Raw genomic sequence first — 27,951 nt, 5'->3', positions numbered from 1 at the left:
CTCTTATAGAAATTAATCCTTTATTAGTTTAATAGAGTTTTGTTTTGTTAATAGCAAAAAGTTCAACCAAAGGCCATTCCTGAGCTCTGTTACAAACTCCAGACATTCATATTCAGCACTATTTGAGTTGCTAAGGCCCAGCAGGGAGGAAGCCTGTTTTAACTTTGGTATCAGATAGACCTGGATTCAAAAGCCAATTCTGTCACTCGTGTGTCATTTTAGGCAAATGGCTTAACTTCCTGGAGCCTCAATTTGCTTATGAGTAAAGCGGGGCTGAGACCTATACCTTGCAAAATCGTTATGAGGATTACAGGAGCCAAGGCATGTAAAACACCAATCCTAGAGCCTGGCACGCACTCACTCACTAGGCTTTTAGCAAATATGTTCCTTGCACCTCTGTGTCTTATCTGTTCCCTCTTGTGGGGCAAAAAAGAATCTACTAATTAGTTCTGCAGCATTTCCTTTATTCTAAAACCATCTCTTTCAAACCTCAAGGGCTCTCTGGTCCCTTGTGCTGGAGGAGCCTGAGGTATGGGAAGGCAGCTGGGCTTCCCCTCATTTTCACACATGGGATTTAACAGAACTTGATCAGACTCCTCAGCCTTTAGCTTTCCAAACTGAGCTTTCATCTTTCCTATCTGTCTTCAAATAACCCTCAACCCAAACTCTGCCACTTCTCTGATCGTAGGAACAACAGGATTACAGGACAGTTGGGCAGATCTAGGTTCAAGTCAGGACTCTGCCACTTCCTGTGTGACTTTGGGCACATCCCTTGACCTCTCAGAGCTTCCATTTTCTCAGCTCTAGAAAACCTCATCTATTTTCTGGAAAAACAGGTATTAACTGGTTGGACCATAGTGACATACAGACAGGCCACCCACCAGCACACTGCTGTCACTGAGATTTAGCTCTTTCCTGAGATTTAGCAGATGGTTTTCCTTCCTCTAACTCCTGAATGTGGCATTCAAGGCTCCAAGTCCTTCTCCAGCCTCAACTCTTGCAAAAACCTCCCATCTGCCACCATTCCTGCCATGGCAGAACCCTGTTATGTCTGAATATTCCATATGTTTCTGATTCACAGCTGGGCCTTCAAACATGTTGTTGACCTCTCTCTGACTTGGTCTATCCTCCTCTGTCTGGTGACTTTCTTCAAGGCCTACCTTCAACACTCATCTGTGAAGCTCTTCCTGAGTCCCATGACCTCTCCTCTCAGAGACTCCATTTTCTCAGCTCTAGAAAACCTCATCTATTTTCTGGAAAGGCAGGCATTAATTGGTTGGACCACAGTGACATAAATGTCCATACACATCCCCATATACATCCTTAATTACAATCCTGATCCCACTGTACTGCAAAGGTCTGAGTTTGCCTCTCCTGCTAGACTCAATTCCTCTAGTTGTGCCACTTTCTGGCTGGTTAGTCCCTTACCCTCATTTAACCTTAGTTTCTTCATTTACAAAATAGAGGTAATAATTCTTGAAGTTCAAGGAGGTTCAGGTTTGTGAAAAGTCCCAACACACTGCCTGGCACACAGAGCAGGCACTTCAGTCAGTATTGGCTCACTGATTCAAACAGTTCTGAGAGATATCTCTCTGCCAGACTCTCTCAGCAATAGCAAGTGGGCGAGTATCAGCTACAAGCAGAAGCAATTGGTCTGAAGGCACACCCAGCACCTAAGGACAACCCATCGTCCCTCCTCGGAACCCCAGACACGCTTCACAAACAGATGCCATGTGCAGAAGGATTCACATTTATTGGTTCAAATACAGTACCTAACATTTTCTAAACATGCATTTCACACTAATTGGTCACATTTCCACAGGTAGTCAATTCACAGAAAAGGGCCCATCCCTTGCCAGATGGCAGGGTGGGAGGTAGCAGAGGGCCTGGGTAGCAGAGCCCGCCAACTATCACTTGGTCATGCAGGATTGATGGAGCCAGGTTGGCGGGCAGCCCTTGGCCGGCCCTTTGGGGACAAGGGCTCAAAGACATCCTGTTTACTCGACTCCTATATAGGACTGTGGGTAGAGGTGGGCCTCAGGTAGGCAGCCCAGGGGAAGGCTCATGGATGCACGTGCCACCAGAGCTCCTGAGGGTGGTGTCACGGGAGGTGGTGCTCCCTGTGCCTTGGATCATAGAAGGGAAACGGAAGCCTCTTCAAGGGGGTGGCTAGTCCCTGGCTGGGCAGGTGGGAAGGACTCCCCAGACATGGCCCAGACTTTACAACACAGCCACAAACCCCTATTGCAGGCCTGGGATGGCAACATAGACAAAAACACCAACACCCCAGGGCAGGCGGGGTTTCTTTCCTAACAGAAACATGTAAACAGAGCAGGAGCTACAGTATTCTTTTCCCACAAGATTCCTCAGAGAGGAATAGACCAGGATGTCACTCAAGAGGTAGTTTTTTTTTTTTTTTTTTTTCATGGAAATTTGAGTCAACAACATTATCACCTATTATAAGACATTTCAGAGAAAGAAAACAATGGTCACCAAAGGGCAAAAATGATCCTTTGGCTGGCAGGGCTGGCTCTCGGATTTGGAAGACTAGCCTCCACCATTAAGACAACTTTTTTCTTGGGCTCGAAGCAAGCTCTGGCCTGATTCACAGCTTCCATTTGAGCCTGCAACTGATTCCTGAGCAGGCTGTGGCCCATTGAGAGCCACAGGCCCAGAGAAGGGAGGCCAGATGGGGACTGGATTAGGCAGAGGGACCAGGCATCTTGTGAGCCGGTAGTGGCAGGGTCACTGTGGCTCATGTTGCAGGATAGCCATAATTCTTCAAGTCTCAAGGGAGCCCAGCTCTGGCCAAAGAGGAAGCCCCAGCATCTTTTCTGGGGGCCCTGCCTCTGAGGAAACAGTCCAGGTCTGGCTCCCAAGCCCAGAAAAGAAGCTGTTGCTTGTGGTAGCCAGGAGAGGGGTTTCTGGGGACCCTGTAATTAAATACACATCCCTGAGCTGTGGTCCTAGAAACCCTTGCCTCAAGGCTAACCAGTTTCCAGCACCTGGTGGAATGATTGCCGTTTCTTATCCTGAGACACAGATAAAACATCATTTCACAGACACTGGACATAGATGCTTCAAGCTGAGGGAAAAGGGAGGAATGATCAACTGCAAAGGCAGAGGGGAGTGCAGGGGGACTCTCATGGATCAAGTCGGGGAAAGTAAGAGTGGTGGGGGTTTTGTTTAGTTTTTTTTTTTTTAATTTTTTTTTTTTTTTTACTTTAAAAAAATCAAAGAAAAATTTAAAGTTTAATAAAAGGGCTGGTCTAAAAGACTGGATTTCTTAAAACAATTGCAAAATTTTAAAAAGCAACAAGGAAAAAAAGACATAGACCAGGGGCCCAGAGCTAAAGACTTGGAACCACTGCTCAACTTCCTGCCCTGCTGGGAGGCCAGAGTCCCTTTACTTTGGCCAACCTTGGACATGGCCTCCATGTTGCCCATACTGGGTTTGTCTGTCTGTCTCTGTCTGTCCCATTCCCCAATAAATTGAGAACAAACAAAGGTAGGATATGGGCAGCAGAGCAAGGCAGCTAGCTCAGAGAGCCCAGGGCTTTAAGGACCTGGTGACACACTGGCCATGGCAGGACTCTCTTCCCTGATAGGGGGTGGCAGGTGAGAGGCACGGTGCTGTGGAGAGGGTGACTGTGATGATGCCATGGAGACCCCTCAGTTCCCTCTATCCCTCCTCCTCTGGATCTGGGGAATAGGACAGAGGTTCTTGCCTGCTGCTTTCTGTCCCTGGAGGTTTGCCCACCTCACTTACGGATCAGGCCTGGCTGGGGGGCTGGGTATCCTCTGAGCCAGATGGAGTGCTTTGAGACAGGTTCTGGGGAGTTTCTCCAGACTGAGGGTAAGACCACCAAGCCTTGTGAAAGACTCCAAAAGTCTACAAAGGAGCCACAGAGCATGAGTTGTAGGTGAAGTTCCAAGATTCCAAACTTCTGTCTTCGGTCAAGAAAACATTCAAAGGGAAAGGAAGGGAATAGCTTGTACGTTTAAACGCAGTGCAATGAGGTGGGATTCTCCTTTACCACACAGCCTTCAGGGTCATATTTTTATGGTGGAAAAATTCTCACTCAAAGTGAGTGCTGCTGGTGGCAGGGGATCAGAGAGAGGACAGAAGGGAGGGGAATTACAGACAACATGCACAACTTTTTTCTTTTCCACTAGCAAAAAGGCTACCTGTTAACCAAACATCATGGGAAGAAAGGCAAAACATAAACACATCAAACCTCCCCCTCCAACCTTTCTCTGTGTCCTTCAAACTGAATTCACAAATACATCTAGTGGCTGACCTAATGTCTCCACACTGCTAGCTACACTCCTACCTTCCTCTCATAATACCTGAGTTTGCGACGCAACACAGTCACTTTACCCTGTTTAAAAAAGCCCACGTCATAAAAGGACTGGGTGCAGAAGACATTAAAGGTGGTCCACAGGTCAGGCTCCAGCTCGGAACACAAGGCCACTTGGCTCAGAGATTCTGCAGGGCTCTCAGCAATGAATGGGCTCTTTGTTCTTGTGGAATCTGCTGCAAACATTTGTAAAAATGGATTTGTACAATGGCAACTTGCAGAACCTTTCCCCCACTCCACAAATTAACAACTTGCTCTGTTTAATGCTGCATTATCAAAGAGACATGTTGCTGCCTCATGGAGAGCAGTTCCCTCTGACTCCCAACCCAACCAGTAAAATGCTTAATTTAAGAGAAAAGCAATTTCAAAAAATAATAATAATTTGGCCGATGGAAATCTAGCAAAGAAAGATGCAGCACATAAGAGCCATCCTGGAGAAGGGGTCTCTGATATGTGTATCTTCCCCTACCTTGAGGAAAGCGGCTCGGAGTCTGACCTGTAGCCAGAGTGTGATCTAGTTGGTTAAATAAAAGAGCAGAAAAACAAAACTATTGTGAATTTAGAAATAAACAAATACACACACACAAATCTTCCCATTGACATGTGAAAAACATTCTGGTTGGCACTTTTCCTGAGGACCACGTCTCTTCTTTTTCTTTTCCTTTCTCAGAGCAAATGGGGAAACGGCACTGGGAAGTAATGCTCTGAGTTTTAGATCCATCAAGGGATAAAGTCATCACTCTGCTGGTACCCGTAACATTTCACCGGAAAGAAAAAATTACAATCCGACACGGACTACCCGATATGCACACAATGTGGTGGCCCTCTGAGTAAGTGTGCTAGGCTGAGCGGGGAAGAGAGCAAACAGCCTTTGACTAAACAGGCAAAAGGAGGTCCTGTAGGCCCCTCAAGCCTAGCCAGGGATGTACCCAGCTAACTGGCCTGTCTGCTGCATTGGCTGTGGGAGGTACGTGGGTTTAGACAGGGACAACTGCTGTAGTAAGGCAGAGAAGGGAAAAGCACCTGAAAGAGTTCCATGACAGACCTTGTGTGACTGCTGGCCAAAGCCAAGAGGGTAAGGAACATTTCCCAGGACTAGGTGGGGCAGGTAGTGAAAGAACAAGGGGTCCAGGCCATACCTGCAGAGGGGGCAGCCAGGCCTTTAGGAACATGAGGTAGTTTAAAGCCCCCCTTCCCTTCCAGAAGCTTTGGACTCCAGCCCTCCAGACCCTGGTCAGTCAGGCCACTGATAACTCTAAGGGGCAGCTGGGCCACTCTGGATCTTGGGCTTACTATTCTGAAGAAACCTGGTTTCATTTTGGGAGAGATTAGGAGAGCATGGAGTAGAATGTAGGGACAAAAATTCTGGTCAGCAGATGGGTGAATGATCCTTCCAGCTGTTTGGAAAAGAGACTGCAGTTTCAGATTCAGATCTGGAGGTGGAATGGGATGGGGTGGGGAGAGAAACAGGGAACTCCAAAAGAGGAGTGTTTATGCTATTAGCAGTCTGGCCTTTGTCCCACTACTCTTTGAAGGTGAAAGGAGAGTAAATCAGTAGTGGGCATCAGGATTCTGGACATGACATTCTGAACTCACCTGTTCTTTTCAAAGGGCCAATAGGAAGTCAAGTTTATAAGGGAGAGGCAATGAGTCTAAAGAAAGTAAGGAAACTAGGTAGCTGTGAGCCCCAGGGGAGATGGTAGGCAAATCCCAAGGATTAGCTGACCGCTAGGGCTTTGCCTAGGTGAAAAGGTGACAGTGGCAGAAATTAGTAGTGGTCATATGGATGGTGGGGAGGAGAGGCCCCACAGTGTGGTGTGAGAGAAGAAACCCTTCTCCCTGAGGACTCGTCTGGAGGGAGGACACCTAACTTAGATTTGGTCACTGTGCCCAACTCTCAGCTTTCATGCTTTCCAAAGAAAAGAGATAGCTAAATCCCCATCTCTGGTCCTGTTCCCAATGTCTCATCCACTTTGCTTAGTAAACCTCCTAATACCACTTTCCCTTTTATGGTGTGCTCTCTTACCTGGTAATTCTGTAGCTAGAAAAAGGCAGTTTGCTCTCTGACAGACAAATGTATGAATCTGCTGAGAACATGTGGAAAAAGTAGGGTTGGTCACACCCCTCCCTTTCCAATGAGGTAGTCATCTTTGTCAATATTATGGAAATAGTCATCTCAGCCCCATCCCACCCTCTCCCTCAAAATACAAAAGAACTATCTCTAAACAATGACAACACTGTAACATTAAACATCTTCACATTCTGTAAACTGCAAGGAAATGCATCGGCTGCATTCACACAAAAGCATGTGCATCATGTTGAAGGCCATACATTCAACTCTGTCGTGAAATAAATATATAGAAAAATGAGGTTAAAAAAACAAGACAAACAAACAAAAACTCTTTTGCTATGGAGGCAACTGGCAAGGCTGCTCCACAGCCTCCATCTTGGTCTCTCTGGCTCTTTCTTCCGGAGCCTGTCCTGCCCACCCCAGGCCTTGCCATTGGCCTGAGGAGGGGTGCTGGGGACAGGTCACTCCTTGCCCACACTTGTCTTGCAGGAATGCAGCACCACCTTAAAGAGGAGGGGCAGCTGCTCCAGGGGTACATTCACCATCTTTCCTGGGAAAAGGCAGAAAAAGAAGAGTTAGCCGTGGCCACTAGTAGAAGGGCGTGTTTGCCTCCTCTTGGGCTGGTGAAAGAACACTGCCTTTTCTAGTGACTGGGGCGAGGAAAGTGCCATGAGTTATTACAAAGGTAAAACAGACTGGGCTAACATCCTATTACCCAGACCTATTTTGGTGCCTTAGGGAGTCCAGTAATGGTGCAAGCTCTAATTGTTGCTACTATCCAAAGAATACTGAACTCTATGCTAGGTGTTTAAATACATTATCTCATTTAATTCTCACAGTATTTCTGTATGACAGATTTTACTTTTTATCCCCATTTTACAGATGAGGAATCTGAAACTGAAAGGTATTCCCTGATGTCCTCTTAGAGCGAAAATAATGAGAAACTTATATCCTATTTCATTTCCTAGTAGATTCTTTAACTAGCATTCTATAAAATACTGCTCTTCAGAATAGTATAATGGGTTAATAAAACGTAGCAAGGAAAAAGGAGATGGGGTTTACAGGGGCAAATAAATTGAGAAATTCAGGGTTAAAACAGGTTTTTTTTTTTTTTATTGGAGGATTTCTAAGAGCACTCAGAATGCTAATATACTTTGTAAATATGAGGCTATAGTTCTTCTCCCTGACAGAACCCTACAGTCACCTGGTAATTTTTTTTTTTAAATACTGATGACCAGGCTCCACTCCATATCAATTAAGTCAGAATCTTTAGAGGTGCAGCGCAAGAATGGATATTTTTTAAAAGCTTCCCAGGTGATTCCAAGGGCTGTCAGTGTTGACAACCCAGCTCTGTGGGGGAGAGTGGGGTATAATTATTGACCTGTATTTCACAGAGCACCTGATTAATATTTTGCTTGGTAGAACATAGTTTTAAAAATGCTGAGACATACACTATCAAAACACTCCTAAAATTCCAATAGTTTATTTAAGTCCAGTTCACACCTCCTAGACTACTTTGTGGCCCAAAAAGTAAAATTTGATTTTATCAGACTGAAAATTTTCTTCCTTCAAAATTGTACTGCTGAATTTTACAGGAACAATCTCAGCCCAGAGGTCACATTTCTGAGCTGCCCCTCAGTATGTGCTAGATAATTATAAACAAGAATCTTTACCAAATGAAGTAAAGCAACAACAAAAGCCAGGATTTCATGTTGAAATGGACGTATTTAAATGTCAAGAAGCTCAGAAAGGGGTTAAGACCACAAAACAACTAAAACAAAAATTCCTTTATGAACACAGGATTTTTGAGAATTATTTTAAAGATATCACTTTTAATGAAAGATCCTCAAAAACCTATAGGCAATTCTATGAAATAAAATCAATTAAAACATTGAGATATAGTTAGTTCACATGCCATAAAATCCACCCTTTTAATGTATATAATTCAGGAAATGACGTTAATTTGAGAAACTCTGAGCTTCTTTCCCCATCCATAGAATGGCCATAATATCACCAACCACCAGTCCTGCAGAAATTGAGATTAAGTGATATCAGGTCACAAAGGACCCTGCACATCACAGGAGCTTAGGAAATGTTAGATTCTCCTCCCTACAAAGAAAAAACAAACTTCTCATTATAATATAACTTTTCTGAGGGCAGGGGTAGTACCTCTTTTATTGAGCTGGTGATAGGCCTGGCATCAGCATCCTGAAAACACTGCTTTCCTCATTCCCTTCACAAGTTAAGAAAAGCAAGGAAGGGTTGGAAGCCCAGGACCCAGAATGTTACCTGCAATATAGCGAATCTCAGGTAAGCACATCATGAGGTCAGGAAAACGGTTCGGCTGATGTGTATATTTATATTCAGTGAAATCCTGGCAAATGTACCAATATCGTTTGTTCAATTGTTCCAGCTGCGAGGCACTGGTCAGACCCCTGATATCTGTGAAAAAACCACAGGAAATGGGAGGGGCTTTATAATGTGGAAGAAACACTGGCTCCTTGAATATGTGTATCTTTCAATGAAAAGTTATTAAACATTGTCTCAACAGGGGATCTTCTCTGTTTCTGACAGGGAGGAACAAAAGCTCTGGGTCAGGGAAGAGAAATAAGATAAAGGAAAAAATTATCAAGGACAATCACTAGACTGAGCCCCCTGAGGGCTAGGCTTATCTTTCTCAACTCTGTACCCAGCTCCCAGCACAGGGCTTGGCACAAATGGGCACCAGTGGATGTTGAACAACTAACTGAATAATCTACCTTTCCCAATTTATCCTTCACAGTATCTTTAAATTTGCTCTTTGCTGGAACCATTCAGAAATCTTCACGTTTCTACATACAATTACACATGGTATCCTATGTGCTTCTACTCATACTATTCTACCTGGGCCACTGGTATTCTACTGGGTCGCTCCAGTTTTTTTTCTGTATATAAGTATATCTTGTTTTATTGTGCTTTGCTTTACTGCACTTCACAGATATTGCATTTTTTACAAATTGAAGGTGTGTGGCAAGTCTGCACCAAGCAAGTCTATCAGTGTCATTTTTTCCAATGGCATTTGCTCATTTCGTGTCTCTTTGTCACATTTTGGTAATTCTTGCAATATTTCAAGCTTTTTCATTATTATTAGATTTGTTATGAGGATCTATGATCAGTGATCTTTGATGTTACTATTTTCATTGTTTTGGGGTGCCACAAACCGCGCCCGTATGAGACGGTAAACTTAATTGATAAATGTTGTGCATTCTGACTATTCCATTAACTGGCTGTTCCACTGTCTCTCTCCCTCTCATCGGGCCTCCCTATTCCCTGAAACACAACAATATTGTAATTAGGCCAATTAATAATCGTACAATCGCCTGTAAGTGTTGAAGTGAAAGGAAAAGTCACATATCTCTCACTTTAAATCAAAAGCTAGAAATAATTAAGCTCAGTGAAGAAGGAATGTCAAAAGCTGAGACAGGCTGAAAGCTAGGTCTCTTGTGAGTTAGCAAAGTTGCGAATGCAAAGGAAAAGTTCTTGAAGGAAACTAAGAGCACTACTCTAGTGAACACACAAATGATAAGAAAGCAAAACAGCCTTATTGCCGATATGGAGAAAGTTTGAGTGGTCTGTATAGATCAAACCAGCCACAACATTCCCTTAAACCGAAGCCTAATCCAGAGCAAGGTCCTAACTCTCTTCAATTCTATAAAGGCTGAGAGAGGTGAGGAAGCTGCAGAAGAAAAGTCTGAAGCTAGCAGAGGTTGTTTCATGAGATTTAAGGAAAGCCGCTATCTCCATTAAAGTGTGAGGTAAAGCAGCAGTGCTAATACGGAAGCTGCAGCAAGTTATCTAGAGATCTAGCTAAGATAATTAAAGAAGATGGCTACACTAAACAACATATTTTCAATGCAGACGAAACAGCCCTATATTGGAAGAAGACACTATCTAGGACTTTTCATAGCTCGAGAGAAGTCAATGTCTGGCTTCAAAGCTTCAAAGGACAGGCTGACTCTCTTGTTAGGGGCTAATGCAGCTGATGACTTTAAATTGAAGCCAATGCTCATTTACCGCTCCGAAAATCCTAGGGCCCTTAAGAATTACGCTAAATCTACTCTGCTTGTGTTCTATAAATGGAACAACAAAGCCTGGATGACAGCACTTCTGTTCACAACCCGGTTTACTAAATATTTCAAGCCCACTGTGCAGACCTACTGCTCAGAAAAAAAGATTCCTTTCAAAATATTACTGCTCACTGACAAAGCACCTGGTCACCCAAGAGCTCTGATGGAGATGTACAATGAAATTAATTTTGTCTTCATGCCTGCTAACACAACATCCATTCTGCAGCCCATGGATCAAGGAGTAATTTCAACATTCAAGTCTTTCTATTTAAGAAATACATTTCCTAAGGCTGTAGCTGCCCATAGATAGTGATTCCTCTCAAGGATCTGGGCAAAGTAAACCGAAAACCTTCTGGAAAGGATTCACCATTCTAGATGCCATTCATGATTCACTAGAAGAGGTCAAAATATCAACATTAACAGGATTTTAGAAGAAGGTGATTCCAACCCTCATGGATGACTTTGAGGGGTTCAAGACTTCAGTGGAGGAAGTACTGCAGATGTGGTGGAAACAGAGAACTAGACAGAATGAGAAGTGAAGTCTGAAAATGTGACTGAATTGATGCAATCTCATGATAAAACTTTAGCAGATGAGGAGTTGCTTCTTATGGATGAGCAAAGAAAGTGGTCCCTTGAGATGGAATCTACTCCTGCTGAAGAAGCTGTGTGAAGACCGCTGAAACAACAACAAAGGATTTAGAGTATTACATAAACTTAGTTGATAAAGCAGCAGCAGGGTTTGAGAGAATTGACTCTAAATTTGGAAGGAGTTCTACTGTGGGTAAAATGTTCAAACAGCATTGCATGCTACAGAAAGTTCGTTCATCAAAGAAAAAGTCAATTGACATGGCAAATGTCACTGTGGTCTTATTTTAAGAAATTGCCACAGCCACCCCAACCTTCAGCAACCACCACCCTGATCAGTCAGCAGCATCAACACTGAGGCAAGGGCTTCCCTGGTGGCGCAGTGGTTGAGAATCCACCTGCCAATGCAGGGGACATGGGTTCGAGCCCTGGTCTGGGAGGATCCCACAAGCGGCAGAGCAACTGAGCCCGTGCGCCACAACTACTGAGCCTGTGCTCTAGAGCCTGCAAGCCACAACTACTGAGCCTGCATGCCACAACTACTGAAGCCCAAGTGCCTAAAGCCCGTGCTCCGCAACAAGAGAAGCCACCGCAATGAGAAACTTGCGCACCTCAACGAAGAGTAGCCCCCGCTCGCCGCAACTAAGAAAGCCCACATGCAACAACGAAGACCCAATGCAGTCAAAAATAAATTTAAAAAATAAATTAAAACAAACAAACAAACAAAAACAACACTGAGGCAAGACCCTCCACCAGCAAAAAGATTACAACTCGCTGAAAGCTCAATGATGATTAGCATTTTATAGCAATATTTTTTTTGAGGTATGTACTCTTTTTTTTAAAAATAAATTTATTTATTTATTAATTTATTAACTTTTTGGCTGCGTTTGGTCTTCGTTGCTGTGTGCGGGCTTTCTCTAGTTGCGGTGAGCGGGGACTACTCTTGATTGCAGTGTGTGGGCTTCTCATTGCGGTGGCTTCTCTTGTTGTGGAGCACAGGCTCTAGGCACACGGGCTTCAGTAGTTGCAGCACGTGGGCTCAGTAGTTGTGGCTCGCAGGCTCTAGAGCGCAGGCTCAGTAGTTGTGGCACACGGGCTTAGTTGCTCCGTGGCATGTGGGAGCTTCCCGGACCAAGGCTCGAACCCGTGTCTCCTGCTGCATTGGCAGGCGGATTCTTAACCACTGCGCCACCAGGGAAGTCCCCTGTACTCTTTTTTAAGACATGATGCTACTGCACACTTAACAGATCACAGTATAGTATAAACATAACTTTCACAGGCACTGGGAAACCAAAAAATTCATGTGACTCACTCTATTGCAATATTCACTTTATTGTGCTGGTCTGGAACCAAACCTGCAATATCTCCAAGGTACGCCTGTAGACGTCTCTCTCATTCTCATATATGTATATATATATATTATATAGTGTGTTCATATACATATAAACACACACAATCCCCTTTTTCATATATAGAATATAAATATTCTATACATAAATCTTACCCAGCCTTTGAGGCCCAGATCTCAGATTTTTGGTCCTCCAAGTAGTTGTTACTGATCTCCCCCCATTTGAGGCTCAAGCAATGTAACAAGTGCCATCAGAATGTATACTTCTTGAGGCCAGGAACCTGGGATCTAATTTATTTCAATGTCTTTAATGTTCAACACAGGGCCTGGCCCAAGGGAGGCACACAGAACACCAGATAAATGCATGAAAGGTGCAGAAGCAAGAGGAAGAGGTCAGTACTGAGGGAGGAGTAGGCAAAGAGGAGGGGATCAAGAGTCTCTGGACTAGGAAACTGAATACAGGAACACAGCATTTTCAATGTCGTAGGCCGCGAAACAGCCCAGCCCCACTCAGAGTAGAGTACTCATACGCTACTCTGGAAGAAAGGGAACACAAATTCTCCTTGCATACTCTGCTTACCAGCAGCTACCAAGCGCCGCTCTGCAAGTAATACTCCATGTAAATCACACCCACCACTCTTCGAATTAAAGCCATGCTTGATACGGGTGTGTGAGTTTTGTGCACCCCCGCTCTGCCCTGAAGGGGCCCGTCAGCCTGTCACAGATCCCTTATCTCTAGTAGTTTCATCAGTCACTCTGCTCTTCTTCAGTCACTGGTAAACTTGGTGCATATTTTAAATGACGCATGTACTGTCCTTGATGTCTGTGTTTAAATGCATTAAAACTGACTAAACAAAGCAAATCCTCTTCCTTCCTCTATGAGTTATAGAGGCTGTGGCATTTAGGTTTGAAGAAAAAAATCCAAACCATGCTCTGTGCTATAGTGGGGCAGAATGATGATGAGGGCAGCACAGGACTTCCAAGATCGGCACCCACATGGTGTGACAGATTGTGTGACAGTCCTGAGGGTAAAGGGGGTAGGGGTGAAATGAAGGCAAAAGGGCAAATATTCACTGACAAAAAAAAAAGTCTTTTCTTCCCACCCCCAGTTACTCACCTTGATTTAGGAAGTTAATTGCTTTCATGCAAGCATACTCCTCATTGCTCACTTTTAGCTGATGGAACTTGTGATACAGGTAGATGAGCCGCTCAATCACCTCCATCCCTTCATCACTAAATCTGGGGAACAGACACCGGTGTTAATAATGGGCTCTGATTACCAGTGGAGATAATGGAAGGGAGACAGAAGTCACCTACAGCTCCTTAAGGCAGCTAAGATAGGAAAGAGGTTGAGCTTGGGGGAAATGGAATCCAGACACATTTGTGAAAGACAGGTGAATCCATGGGTTGTCTAGAGGCCAAGGCAGCTCATACGAGCTGCTCTTCCCCAGGTCAGTTGGGGGTCAATCAAATCTAAGTTCAAATCCAGCTCCATCACATACAAGCTATGAGACCTCGGGCAAGTCCTCTGACCTCTCTAAGCTTTGAGGACCTCCTCTGTAAAATAATGCTTGCCTGCTTGGGGTAACAAGGGTCACGGGGGTTTGGGATGTAAATGTAGAGAAGTATGACATCGTTAAGATACTGCTGTTGTTGCGATGCAGCCTGTAGTAACAATGGCAGCTACCATGGTGACTCTATGTGAGCTACTGCCACAATGAAGAAAAAGCTGCTGATTGTATTTAAGTTCACTGTTTCCAGCATGGCTGAGGTTATGTACAGGGAACATTTTTACTGGTATCCCTTGACTTCAGCTAGAGAGGGAGGGAGGGAAACATAAATTGAGCCTCCATGTCATGCCAGTTTCTGTGCTGGGCACTTTATGTGCATTATCTCATTTAGTTTTCTCAGCCCTACGTGCTAGGTGAGATTATAATCACCATTGTACAGATGAAAAACTGAAGTTCAAAGAATAGAAGGGACTGGTCCACAAGCACACAGCTGGTTGGTAGCAGAGCTAGAACCTTGAACCTGGGCTAACTCCCTAAGGCCTTGATTTTCTCAATATCTGAGGTAGCATCCATTAGCAGAGAAGACTCAATGCTGACCATGCTGCTTTTTTTTTTTAATGTTTTTTCTTTCAGGAGTGTTTTTTTTTTTAATTTTAATTTTATTTATTTTTGGCTGCATTGGGTCTTCGTTGCTGCACGCGGGCTTTCTCTAGTTGCAGTGCACAGGCTTCTCATTGCGGTGGCTTCTCTTGTTGCGGAGCTCAGGCTCTAGGGGCACGGTCTTCAGTAGTTGTGGCACACGGGCTCAGTAATTGTGGCTCATGGGCTCTAGAGCGCAGGCTCAGTAGTTGTGGTGCATGGGCTTAGTTGCTCAGCGGCATGTGGGATCTTCCCAGACCAGGGCTCGAACCCATGTCCCCTACACTGGCAGGTGGATTCTTAACCACTGTGCCACCAGGGAAGCCCCCATGCTGCTTTCTTTGGATTAGGAGTTAATTCCTTGGGGAAACACCAAGTTTTAGGCAAAGGAGCCCTAGGCTGGGGGACTAATACTCTGCGTCATAGTGGGTAATATCTTATACCAGAAATGGAGATACTCCCAAACCAAGGAGGCAAAGGCTTAGTGGGGAAATAGTTTATAAAAGCTGGGGTCAGGCCCAGCATCCACTCTTCTAGGTGATCCAGATAGGCCTCTGATGCAGCTGAGTCACAAAGAGATGCTTAGCCTCAGAGTTGCTTCCTGGTGACTTGTTCAGATCAGGGTACTACAGCCCCATGCTAGGCAAGAAGCCCCTATCTGGGTAGGGTCCAGAACTCCTGGGAATGTACTACTGCTGTCTGGGTCCTATTGCTTTCTGTGTTGACTGTGAAGGTTTCGCAAGGGCTTGGCTTCCTGGCCAGGCAGGACATTTTCTCTTCCCTTGGGGAAAGCCTGGCTCCTGTTGGGGCCAGAGGCACCTGTACTTCTCAAGCACCAGGGGGGGCCACAGCAGCAGCTACTTGCAATCCGGAGCCCTGACCCTCTGGGTCCCAGTTTGCTAGTTTGAACTACCATGTTTTCTCTGCTCCTGGCCCAATGGCTTTTAATACGTTCTCAGATTGGCTGATAGACACACTTACATTTAATAACCACTATAATAACCATACCTATTATTCTACCATTTGTTGAGTGTTTGCTACTTGCCAGGCCCTTTGTTAAATATTTTACATACATCATTTCATTGGATACTTCCAATAAATCCACAAAAAAGGATACTATAATCCTCTTTGTTCACTTGTGGAAACAACGGCTCAGAGAGGTTATTTACTGTGCCCTTATTGTATTCTTACATTTTACCCTCCTGATAATCTGTGAGAAAAGTAGTATCACCTTCATGTTAGGGAAGAGGAAGCAGAAGAGATGCCTTCTCCAAAGTTCTAAGTGAATAAAACAAATTAGTGGTGGTGGGGACAAGGTTTAAACCCAAGTTTTCTCATTCCAAGTCTGTTGCTTTCTCAGCACTACACTGTCCATTCCCTGACTGTCTTGTTCTTAACTGGCAACTGGGAAAGGCTACCACATGCTACCACAGGGGATACCTCAGGAGGTCTGTGTTCGCAGAGCAACTCAGCTCAGGGCCCAACCCAGAGTGGGTGTCGGACTCGCTGCAGTGCATAGAACTGCCCCTCCGCTGCCTCCATGATGCTGAGACCCGCAGGAAGCAGTATGCCTGTGAGTGAAGATCACTCCTCATCACAGTACTTTGTCAGCTACTTCTGTTCTTGCGAGGGAAAAGGTCTTTACTAAAAATGCCTATCAGTATCTGTTTGGAAGGGTGGGGAAGAGATGGGATGGGGTAGGGCTTAAAAAAGGAGGATGCAGCAGTGTCAGCATCTGTCTGGTGGCCGAGCAGCATAGCAAGTAAAGATAACACTCTCTCCCCTCATCAGTAACCTCTTGCCGCAAGCGCTCACTCTGGCTCTGCAGAACCTGCAGGTGTGTGGCTACCAGCCAGACCCCTAGACAGCAATGCTAAACCTATTCCCAGTTGAGTCTTGACCTGAGGGACACAAAGGAACTCCCACATGCCTGGCCTGAGTATATGACCCAGATCTGCCCTCTCTCTTGGGGAGAGCACATACCCTCTTTCCCAAGCTTCCTAGGATAGGCAACCAGCATGGACCCCTGGCAGCCAGCCCAGCAGCCCCCACTCAATCTCCACAGCCTGACTGCAAAGATTTCCTCCACACCCCGCATCCCGCCCCTTGATAAACAAATTGTTCTCTGTTCCATGGGCCTGCTTTCTCCTGCAGCCGTGCCTCCTCCACATCTGCCCACTCCACAGTTCTAACGCCCCTGTATTCCCTGTCTACAAATTATCAACATTCAAAGCCTGAAAGTTGGACAAACACACCCATTCTTCTTCTAGGTTACCATTACACAAGCATGTTAGGACAAGGAAAACATTCCTGCCAGGATCCCCCAAACCACTGGACCATTCAGTCAGCAATTGAAGCTGACACTGTGTAAGTTATGTCCCATTAAGGGGGCTGAAAGGCCCAGTTGTCTCTTTTTCACTCATCTAAATGCACCTACTCCCAGAAGCAGTCATCAGCCACATCCTTAGAGGAATTGCCATCTCAGCACCCACATATAGACTCCAAGGAGAAAAGTAAGACTGCAGCTCCAGGACACATTCCAGAAAGTCAAACTTTTGAGAAGGCTGAAAAATTTAGTAATGGTAAAGAATCTGGGCTTTAGAGCACAACAGATCTAGATGGTAATCTCAACTCCATCTCTTTTAGCTTTAGAGCCTTGAGTTTTCACCTCTCTGAACCTCATGCTCCTTCCTCATGTGTGGAACAGGGTTAATATTAGTACAGTCTCTTAGGGAAGTGGTGAGGACTAAACAAATGTTTGCAAAGCACTTAAGATGGAATTTGGCACAATAAACAGTCTATAATTGTTAGCTACTATCATTATTAACAGCAGCAGCAGCATCACTCGTGTTATCACAGCAAAAAGATAAGACTGTGTTTCCTGAAACTTACAGCTAGGGTCTTAGCAGGGAAGCTGTGAGGTAACTTTCCAGAGATCTGGCAGAAATGGAGATAGTGTTCACGAGATAGAAGTGTCCATTAAAGCCCATCTAGTGCAAGGCATCTTCTCCTAAGAGTGAAGGAGTCTTGATTAGGGCCAGGAGCAGTCACTGGCTGGTGCTACAATCTGCTTTAAATCAAATTCACCCGGCTCACTGTCTGATAACAGCCTGATTAAGGAAAATGGGCACCATAAATTTGATTCAATATTTGAGAAGAGAAAAGGAGGTGGTCATGTATCATCTGGGAAAAGTCTTTCATGACAGCAGGAACTCGCTTGCACTCAACAGTTGTGAAAAAGTAAAGGCATTTTGTGGGAGTGGGAGTAACGCCAGAGTAGGCAAGGTAGGGAAGAGCTGTGGCCAACTACAGACTCCATGCTCTCCACAGTCTGGGGACTGCCTTACAGTGATGAACCTGATTCCAAAGGTTCTCGTACTTCCATTTCCTCTGGCCTCCTGGGCAGTTCCACATGCATCTCAGACTCAACAGACCCCAAGTCAAACTCAGAGCGGCTCATCTCTCAACCTGTTCTTCCCAGGCTCCATTATCTTCGCTAAGAGAATTGGTGTCCACCTGCCTGGCAGTATCCCCAACTTTTCCACTCACTGAGGTCTCACTGACTTTACCTCCCTGTCATCTCTTAACTCTGTGCTGCCCTCTCTATTCCCATCGTCACTGCTGCCTTGTCCAGGACTTGTTTATTTTTACCTGGGCTATGGAACAGCTTCCTACACAGCCACTGTCTTCTAGCCTTGTCTATGCAATCCATCCTGAACTTTATAGCCACAGGGATCTTTCCAAAATGCAACTTGACATGTAATTGCTCTACTTAAAAATGTCCCATGACTTCATACTATTCACACAATAAAATCCGAGTTTTTCTGATTAGCATTTGAGCACCTTCATGACTCGTCTTTCCTGTACCTTTCTCTCCTGTCATTTCTCCCCTAATTTCTCTGCTCTCAGATATATCCTCTCTATACCCTAATCCACAGGATTGCTTTTTGTTATCTGCACAAACCAACCACCCAGAATCTCTAACTTCTAGGACTCTGTGTTATTCCCTGCCTGCCTCTTATTCTCTATATCTACCTAGAAAAATGCCACTTCAAGATGCAGCTCAAACGTCTTTTCCTCTTTGGCAACCATTCCCTGATTATGCAAGTAGAGGTACTCACTCCTTAGTCTATGCTTTCACAGTCCCTCATATGCCCCTCAATCTCCACTAATATCACCCTGAACTGTAGATTCTATCTGCTTCTATTTGCCCCCCAATCCCCTAAACCAAGAATATGGGCTCTCATCTCAGAAACCATGTCTGTATTATCTGTTATCCCAACACCCCTCCTCCAGGCACACACAACAGGTGCTCAATAAATGGGCATGTTGAACTAACATGTTGAAGTTTAACTTGTATTTTTCCATTGAAGGATTCCACAGTGGAGTGAGAGTCCTAACAACGAATCTACTTCTTATCCTCAGAACCCACTTGCAAGCTCAGCTGCAACATGTGTTCCAGAGTTAGCACTGTTCAATACAACTTTCTGTGACGATGGAAATATATATATATACATCTGCAACTGTCCAATACAGTAGCCACTAGCCACATGTGGCTCCTGAGCACTTGAACTGTGGCTACTGTAAATGAGGAACTGAATTTTCCATTTTAATAACTTAAATAGCCACCTGAGGCTAGCAGCTACTATACTTGATAGTGCAGCTCTAGATTCTCCTTGGTAAGGACCCTTCCTAGAAAATAAAACTAGTTCAGCTGCTAGTTCAGCTAGTTCAGCTGAACTAGCACTCAGCTAGTTCAGCTGCTACTGGTCCCTGCCTTGCTCTCGGGGCTCAAGGGATTGGAAACAGTGGGATGGGGTGTCTTTCATGAAGCTTAAAGCCACGGAGAACCCTGCATGGCCAGTGATCCTTGCCTACCTGCAGAGGGCATGGAGAAACTCACCATTCTATAGAGAGGGGAGCCCACAGGCTGACTTTGTAGGCAGCCTCAGGCTGCACTGGTGGATTCCAGGCAAATAGGGAGGCCAGGCTCACTAGGCCAGCTCTGCAAACCCTGACAATATTAGAGCAGGCTGACTGCTATACAAACACTCAGTCAGCCCAGAGATACAGAGCAGGAGACAGGAATTTGATGGAAACAATGAATTAGAGGCTCAAGACAAGGGGTTAGGTTATCTGCAAAATCAGATGGCTCTGTTTAAGGACAAAATGTCATCTGGGTTAAAAACTCTGTCATTTATAGATTACCATCAAGCCTGTAAGCATCATTAATAAGGAAATATTAGAAAACCAGGGGGAGAAAGTACCCAGACTCCTCCCTCCCTCAGCTGTGCAAAGGGCCCTTGAAGGTGTTAGAGCTTCGCTCCCAGCCTAAGTCTCAACTTATCTTTACGCCATGGTGATTAAGTGGCAGAGGGAGATGCACCTCAGTCCTGTGTAGAGAAGTTTGGGGGCTGGTACTCTACCTTCTCCAGCTTTCTTCGATGGAGGAACCTTTTCTTCCCTCTCTCTTGGTGCTCTGGAATCCCATGACTTCCATTATTTTAAACTGTCTAATAAAGGTGAACTATTGAAAGGGCTTTTAAATGCGATTTAAACTTTATGTTTCACATGGATAAATCAGTAAGTCAGAAAAATTGTATCAAGAGATCATTTTTCCTGATTTTGGGGTATTACCATGTGCTCCAGGTCTCCAAAGTGAGTGAGGAAAAGACCTGCTCTAGGCAGGGAGGTTAGAAGGATCCTAGCTGGCTGCGATGAAACTTTATGCCAGAAAACATCGAGGAGGAGAGTTTAGTATTTCAGTCCCATTCTCCTATCTCACTGCATCTGAGATACAGTGAAAGAGCCTAGACTTTCAGTTGGGCAGGCATAGGTTCAAATCCAGGCTCTGGGTTCAAATCCAAAACCCTCAAGGGTAGGCCCCTCTGAACTTCAGTTTTCTCATCTATAAAATGGGCATAACAACACCTACAGTGCTGGAGACTGTGACAAAGAAAGATAATAATGTAAAATACCAAGCCCAGTGCTTGGCACACAGTAGGTACCACAATAACTCCTGAGTCTTTTTCTTGGATTGTAAACTACAGCTCAGAGCCCCTCACCTTGTAGGAAATGTTCTTTCCAGATACATTATCTTATCTCAGTAATCTAGATGTGACCAAAATAACAGCTTAGCACTTGCTAAGCTTTGCTGCACATTATCATTTATCCCTCACAACTACCTTGTTGGGGAGATACTGTCATTACCCCACTTTATAAATTCAGAACCTGAGGATCAGAGACTTGACCAAAGTTACAAAGCTAGTCAGCAGCAGAGTGAAGATTCAAGTCCAGCCACGTGTGGCTTTAATGCCCATCCTTTGGAGTGTCAGGAAGCCCTGCCTTGCAGAGATGACAATGGTTTGGTTGCCTGAGACTTTCTCCCCAGCCAGCAGCTCTCACCTATGTAGTTCTTCATCAGAGGGTGAGTACTTGGCGGTGACATCAGCCAGCTCCCCGAAGATCTGCTTGCTGTAAACAGTGAGGGAGGACAGCAGGATTAATTCCTGCCACGTAGAGCTCAGGAGGCACGTGTAATCCTTGATTGAGAGCTCGCAGAAGAAAGGCAGTTTCTTGATCCAGGCAATCTGCCTAAAAAGCAGCTCGTCAGCCAGGCGGCAAAGCAGGGCAAATAGCTCTGCTTGAGTCACAGCATATCTGGGGGGGTAGGAACAGGAGAAATTTACTTCTAGTGGCCAGAATGGTGAGGATGGGGGCAAAGGGAGAGAGTACTCCTAAGGGCACAAAGGGTCTCTGGCAGTGGGCTCCTTGCCCTTGACCAAGCATCTCCAGCTCCATTCAATTCAGTTTAATGATAAAGGGACAGGACTGGGGCCAGCAGTAAGCTCAGGGCTGGAGGAGCAGATTTGATAAGAAAAGGTTGCAAAGGGGAAAGGAGGCTTAGAAATTTGTGCAATTATCAGGGAGTATGACTTTTAATGCTCCATGTGTTAGAAGAAAATTCCGTCACTTTTGCACCAGTTTTGGAAATGAGGGCTCCATTAGGGTGAATCTGGTGCCTACTCAATACAGGGATTGGCACAAAAATGAGCCTCGGGGCGAGATGGCTGAAAGAGAAGAGAACAGGTTCAGAAGCTTTTCTTGCTCTCATTGCACCCCCTGGTGGTGCGAGTTCAGGAAAGTAAACTACTGCGGGATGGAAGGAGCAGGGCATTTCTCATCTCTGGGCTGGAGGGGATAGGGTCCCAGTTTTCTTTCTCTCAAGGCCCCTGTCATGACTCTTCCCCACACCCCCACAACAGATTTATAAAGGTTTTGGTGGTGGCCTTCTTGTGGCAGACATCTGAATTTCCTCTTCTGAAATTGGAAACTAGCTTAAGAAATCTCAGGATACCTTTTGGAGCAGAGGGGGCAGTCTAAGCTTAATAACACTCAAACAGCCTATGCTCCAGGCTAAATGAATAATGAGTAGAGCAATGGGTGGGCTGAATTATTATCTACTCAGGCAGAGCTGACAGGATTGAAAGAGTATTCCCTCCACCCACTCAGGCCTGCACACAGAGCACACGGCCCTAGGCTACTGATGAGTATGTTGACTACGGATACAGACAGGCCACAACCAGTTAGTGCCTTGAGTGCCCTGTTAAGAAGACTAAACTTAATGTATGATTATTCCCAGAATTACACCTCATCTCTGGCACAGAAGCACTCAGACCCATTCCAGAGACTGGCGTACCTCGGCCCAACTAGAAACAAAAGTCCTTTAATCCCAACTCCATAGGGATTGATAAATAGCCCCCACTCTATGAGAAAAGATGCTCAAGAGAAAAATGAGGGAGCACTAACTTCAACGATAAGCAAAGATTTGTCCTCTGATGCTCGAGTCATTGCTTATTATCCCCCAACTCATTCCAAAGCCTGAGGTACAGCAGCCAGGGATGAAGATGGGTGTGGGGTAGGGACCACTTTGAAGCTACAGGGCTAAATAGACCAAGGCTCACTCACCCATCTTCAATCAACATGGGCGTGCCCAATGGCTCCAGGTCCTCGGCTGACACCAGCTGATGAATCAGACTATATGACTGGGGATCCAGGCTGCGAGCTTGTGGGGGCAGAAGTGGAGAGTGGGCAGAATAGCTAAAAAGGTGCGGTATATATTGATAGTGTGGAGGCACAGACATCCCCATGTATTGATCCCTGAATGCCATGAATCCATTTAGTTCCACAGACCTACTGGAGAGAAAAGTCTCATGTCAAGCAGAAACATCGCAGGTCTACTGCCTACTCAAAGGAAGTGAGCTAGGACGTGGCTCAGGTGTTCTCTGGCCATGCACTCTGTCTTCATTAAGCTAAGGACATAATCAATGGTTACACGCATGTCTCCCCTACTAGATGGGGTCTCTGTGCAAATGTGCATATGTGTGGCTCACCTCTGGACACCCAGAACTTGGCAGAGCTGTACTGAAAAACACTGGTTAAATGACCTCTCTGTACAGGTGCCACATTTGGAGAGTTTCATAGAATATTCATAGACTATGATGACAAAGGTGAGTGTTTGTATTTTATACTGCTAGGACAACTAAGTCAGAAACAGGCTAAGTACCTTGCCAGGCCACAAAACAAATCCAGCACCTAGCAAAGAACCTGGCATGTGGCAACAACTCCCTAAACATTCAAAGGAAGGAACAAACTAAGGAACAAACGAATGAATGAAAGTTATAATGAAATATCAAGAGAAAGGAATATTCTTATCTTCCCCACCTTTCTTGGAGAAATCTAACAGTCAACTAGTTTTACCTAGATGACCCCTCCTGTAACAGGGGCTGGCAAACTATGGTCCATGGCCTGTTTTGGTAAATGAAGTTTTATTAGAACACAGCCACACTCATTCATTTACATATTGTCTCTGGCTGCTTCCAGACTACAATGGCAGAACTGAGTAGTTGAGACCTAGACTGTGTGGATTGCAAACCCTAAAATATTTACTATCTGGCCTTTATAAAAAATGTTTCTCAACCCCTGTCCTAAAATAAAGATTTCTGGAGAAAGAAAATCTTCCTTGGTAGCTGATGGCTATATTTCACACCTAACAACTAACTTAAGATATCATTCTAGAACCAAGAGTCTTCAAACTGGTATTTCATGACACCAGCAAATCTAACTTGAAAAGTTCTCACTGTTTCCTAAAATTTATAATGTGAAAATCTTCACTCTTGCTGAGACAGAGAAATGATAACTTAATTCGATATTGTCAATGTGGTTTTTTTTTAAATGATAAAGTAAGTGAGAGAAAAGAGCTACAATTAAAATGTTATTCTGTTAGGTGAAGAATGTATGGGCACGGATAGTGGCTATAGCACTTTATCAATCTGTGGAAGAGACTGCTGACATTTTCAAGGTCTTTAGCTAAAAAATGGGCTGTAAAATGCTGCTTTGCATCATCGTCACCCCAACCCCAAAAGACTGAGGAAGCAAGAGTACAATGGCTGAGACGGACTGGCAGGAATACCCAGCCCAGCTCAGAGGTTGCTTGTGGGTCCATTCTTTGGGTGATCCCTAGATGATGTTGGGTTTGCCTTGAAGCTCACCTGGAGGACAGTGTGGAGCCTGGTGAGGGCTGGTTGCTCTCTGAAGCCCTGTTCCCAGGGGAACTGTGGTCGCTGTCACCATGGTTGCTCCAGTGAGTGGCCTCTTCCTCAAATTCCTGCCCAGACATAATCCTTTCGATCTCTTCCTCTGATATCTTTGACAAGGAATTGATATATGTTAGACTGGGTGTTCCTTCTTTAGGACTGAGAACTTATTTAAATGTCATGGGGCTTCTTAGAACTCTCTAGAGAGAAAGACAAATTCCCTCCCCTCCACCCACATACTCCAGGTCTCTCTCTCACTAATCTTAGGACAGCTTGGTTGCCTGCCTGCCAGCACTATGGCTCACCATGGCATTCCTTTTGTCCATTTAGCCTCCTCCCAGCCACAAAGCCTCTAGGTTCCTCAACACTCCTCTTTGTCCTTAGTCTATTCTTTCCTGCCGCTGAAACACCACTCTTCAATAACAAACTCCTACTTGCCATTTAAGACCCAATTCAAATGTCACCTTCTTTTTGAATCCTTCTATTACTAAGCGCAGACAGAATTTTAGGTCCTTCTTCTATCCACTCATAATTCTGTGTATTCTGAGAGAGGCAGAATACCATAATGGTTAAGAGTTTGAATTTTACACTCAAATCACCTTTGTTCTAATCCAGGTTCTGCCACTTTCTAGTTGTACAATCTTGGGCAAGTCATACAACTATTTAAACCTAAGTTCCTTCACCTGTATAGTGGAGAGAATAATAGTATCTATCACATAGGACTGTTTTGAGGATTAAATTAATATATTATCACATGTTTAGAAAAGGGCCTAGCACATAACAACTATTATGGAAGGCTGACAATGATATCCTGATTATTACTGTTATTTTTATAGCACTTATGGTAATGTATCATAAAAATATCCTCTGTAAGACCTTAGGCTATGACAGGATCTAGAAAAAAGCAGTACTCAAATAAATGTATGTTGGATAAATGAATAAATGTCCACTTACTAAGTACTGACTATATACCTTTGCATGAGATTTCTTAGTAAGAAAGACATTTCTAAGCCTACTGAATAAAAGAAGAAACTGTAGCTCAGACAAGCAAATTGACTTGCCCATGTCTGAGCAGGAGTTTGAGGAAGAGGCCAAAGTAGCCAAGTATTCAGTCCAGTGCTCTAGCTACTATGCCATATAGGGAGTGGACACACACTTCTTCTCTAAAGTGTTTAATCCAGAGTTGAGGCCAAGCTGGCTAAAGTCAGCACACAGAATGAGAGTGAGTGCTGAGGAAAAAGAGCCAGATGAATTTTTGTTTCTTGTTCCTATGGAAAGCCTGGGAGGACATTTTCTCCCAAGTCTGTCTGACACAAACCTACATACTTCTTTGCCTGTGAGGGAACCTTGAGCTGCTCCAGTCATAGATATAAATAGGCATTTAGAACTGGAAGTTAGCCAACACAGAGGACTTTGAGGGAAAACGAGAAATGTTTAACTGGTATTCAAGTTGAGTGATTGGTTTTAAATAGTTTGGGCTGCATATTGAATTAGAGGGTTTGTCTTTTTTTATTCAGTCACATGTAGCAAAAAACCCAAATCTTTTCTCTTAGAGGTCCTTATAACACTGAAATCATTGTTTACATTTTATAAGACACATGAAGACAAATGGTGCCATCAAATTACAAGCCATCTACTGAGGCCCCGAATGCGCAGCCTCAGTGACGGTGGTGAGAGCAAAACCAGAACGTCGAGGTCATGGAAGTACTTGAGCTTGGTAAAAAGGGCCAGTTATGGTAAAATCAAGCTTATTCCAGCTGGAAGTCAAAGTTGGACTGTACTTGTCTCTCCCTGAGGGTCTCATGGGACACTAAGCAATCATTAATGTATTGAACAGGGGATGGAACTTGTTGGGAGTGCTTGAATCTGGGTGTAAATCTCATCTGTCATTCCCTAGCTGGGTACTTCCTGTTGGGCAAGTCACTCAAGTTCTCTGAGCCTTAGCTCCCTCATTGGTAAAATGGAGATAATACCACTTCCCTCATAGCTCATGATTCCCTCCACTGGGTGCTGGAGCAAAGAAGCATACAGGTTTGAGTCAGATAGACTTGGGAGGTTAATCTAAGATAAAGTTATTAAGTGAAGGTGCACAATAGGTGCTCAATAAATGGAAACTCTATCACTTTTTTTTTTTTTTAAAGATGTTGGGGTAGGAGTTTATTTATTTATTTATTTTTGCTGTGTTGGGTCTTCATTTATGTGCGAGGGCTTTCTCTAGTTGTGGCAAGTGGGGGCCACTCTTCATCGCGGTGCACAGGCCTCTCACTATCGCAGCCTCTCTTGTTGCGGAGCACAGGCTCCAGACGCGCAGGCTCAGCAGTTGTGGCTCACGGGCCTAGTCGCTCTGCGGCATGTGGGATCCTCCCAGACCAGGGCTCGAACCCGCGTCCCCTGCATTAGCAGGCAGACTCTCAACCACTGTGCCACCAGGGAAGCCCACTTCTTATTTTTAATTAAACACGGTTAAGAACTTGGAGATAACAGCTCTCTCTTCCTAACACACCACCTAGAAACAGTAAAAGACTAAAAGGAAAATTATATGCCCAGTATCAAAAACCCAAAAGCAATGACAGATGAAATAGGTTTTTCTGAGCATCAGCCTCCTCAATTCTGGAGAGAACACAGAGTCTGGAGATGTAAATGACTGAGGATCCCTTGTCATGGTGAGAGAGCCACAGAGGGTACTCAAAAAACATTAGGTAATAGTGAGGAAGGTTTTTCATTGAGGAAATGCTTAAGAATTCTCCCCAATGGATAAACTTTCTATTGTATCTAAGTATAAAAAGAAGAAATACAAATAAGGCCATATATGAAAAGCCCATAGCTAACATCATACTCAGTGGTGAAAAACGGAAAGCTTTTCCTCTAAGATCAGGATCAAGACAAGGATGCCCACTCTTACCACATCTATTCAAGATAGCACTAGAAGTCCTCGCCAGAGCAATAGGCAAGAAAAAGAAACAAAAGGCATCTAAATCAAAAAGGAAGAAGTAAAACTATCTCTGTTCACAGAAGACATATGATCTTATATGTAGATAACTTAAAGATGTCACCAAAAAACTATTAGAACTAATATAAGAATTCAGCAAAGCTGCAGGATACAAAGTCTACATAGAAAATCAGTTGCATTTTTATATACTAATAATGAATTATCTGAAGAGAAAATTAAGAAAACAATCTCATTTACAATAGTATCAAAAAGAATAAAATAGAGGCTTCCCTGGTGGCGCAGTGGTTGAGGGTCCGCCTGCTGATGCAGGGGACATGGGTTCGTGCCCTGGTCCGGGAAGATCCCACATGCCGCGGAGCGGCTAGGCCCGTGAGCCATGGCCGCTGAGCCTGTGCTCCGTAACGGGAGAGGCCACAGCAGTGAGAGGCCCGCGTACCACAAAAAAAAAAGAATAAAATACTTAGGAAAAAACTAAGGAGGTGAAAGGATTGTACACTGCTGAAAGAAATTAAAGACATAAATAAATGGAAAGATATCCTGTGTTCATAGATTAAAAGACTTAATATTGTTAAAAAGTCCATACTATCCAAAGTGTTCTACAGATTCAATGTAATCCCTATCAAAATTCCAATGGCATTTTTTTGCTGAAAAAAACAATCCTAAAATTCATATGAAACCACAAAGAACCCCAAATAGCCAAAACAATCCTGAGAAAAAACAACAAAACTAGAGGCCTTGCACTTCCTGATTTCAAAACATATTACAAAGCTAAAGTAATCTAAAC

At 44.3% G+C, this 27,951-nt stretch overlaps 1 protein-coding gene across 4 annotated transcripts in view; it reads right to left on the bottom strand.

Moving 5' to 3' along the window:
• Positions 1 to 6,893: 6,893 nt before the first annotated feature.
• Positions 6,894 to 27,951, bottom strand: part of NR6A1 (nuclear receptor subfamily 6 group A member 1) — a gene marked incomplete at its 3' end in the record, with an annotated part of 202,004 nt that continues 180,946 nt past the window's right edge. For 2 of the 4 annotated variants that reach the window (XM_082843301.1, XM_082843302.1), the window contains exons 5-10: positions 24,173 to 24,327; positions 22,590 to 22,817; positions 21,027 to 21,281; positions 13,589 to 13,710; positions 8,722 to 8,874; positions 6,894 to 6,982 (exon numbers count right to left, since the gene is read on the bottom strand). In XM_082843301.1, coding sequence (XP_082699427.1) covers positions 6,894 to 6,982; positions 8,722 to 8,874; positions 13,589 to 13,710; positions 21,027 to 21,281; positions 22,590 to 22,817; positions 24,173 to 24,327 — 1,002 coding nt within the window. The remainder of the gene's footprint in view (positions 6,983 to 8,721; positions 8,875 to 13,588; positions 13,711 to 21,026; positions 21,282 to 22,589; positions 22,818 to 24,172; positions 24,328 to 27,951) is intronic. The other 2 variants (XM_082843299.1, XM_082843300.1) reach the window with 1 other exon arrangement.

This window comes from Leucopleurus acutus (genome assembly GCF_964270905.1).
Source record: "Leucopleurus acutus genome assembly, chromosome: 7".
NCBI lineage: Eukaryota > Metazoa > Chordata > Mammalia > Artiodactyla > Delphinidae > Leucopleurus > Leucopleurus acutus.
The sequence above is the reverse complement of the archived record's forward strand: the minus strand, read 5'-3'. Positions and strand labels throughout refer to the sequence as shown.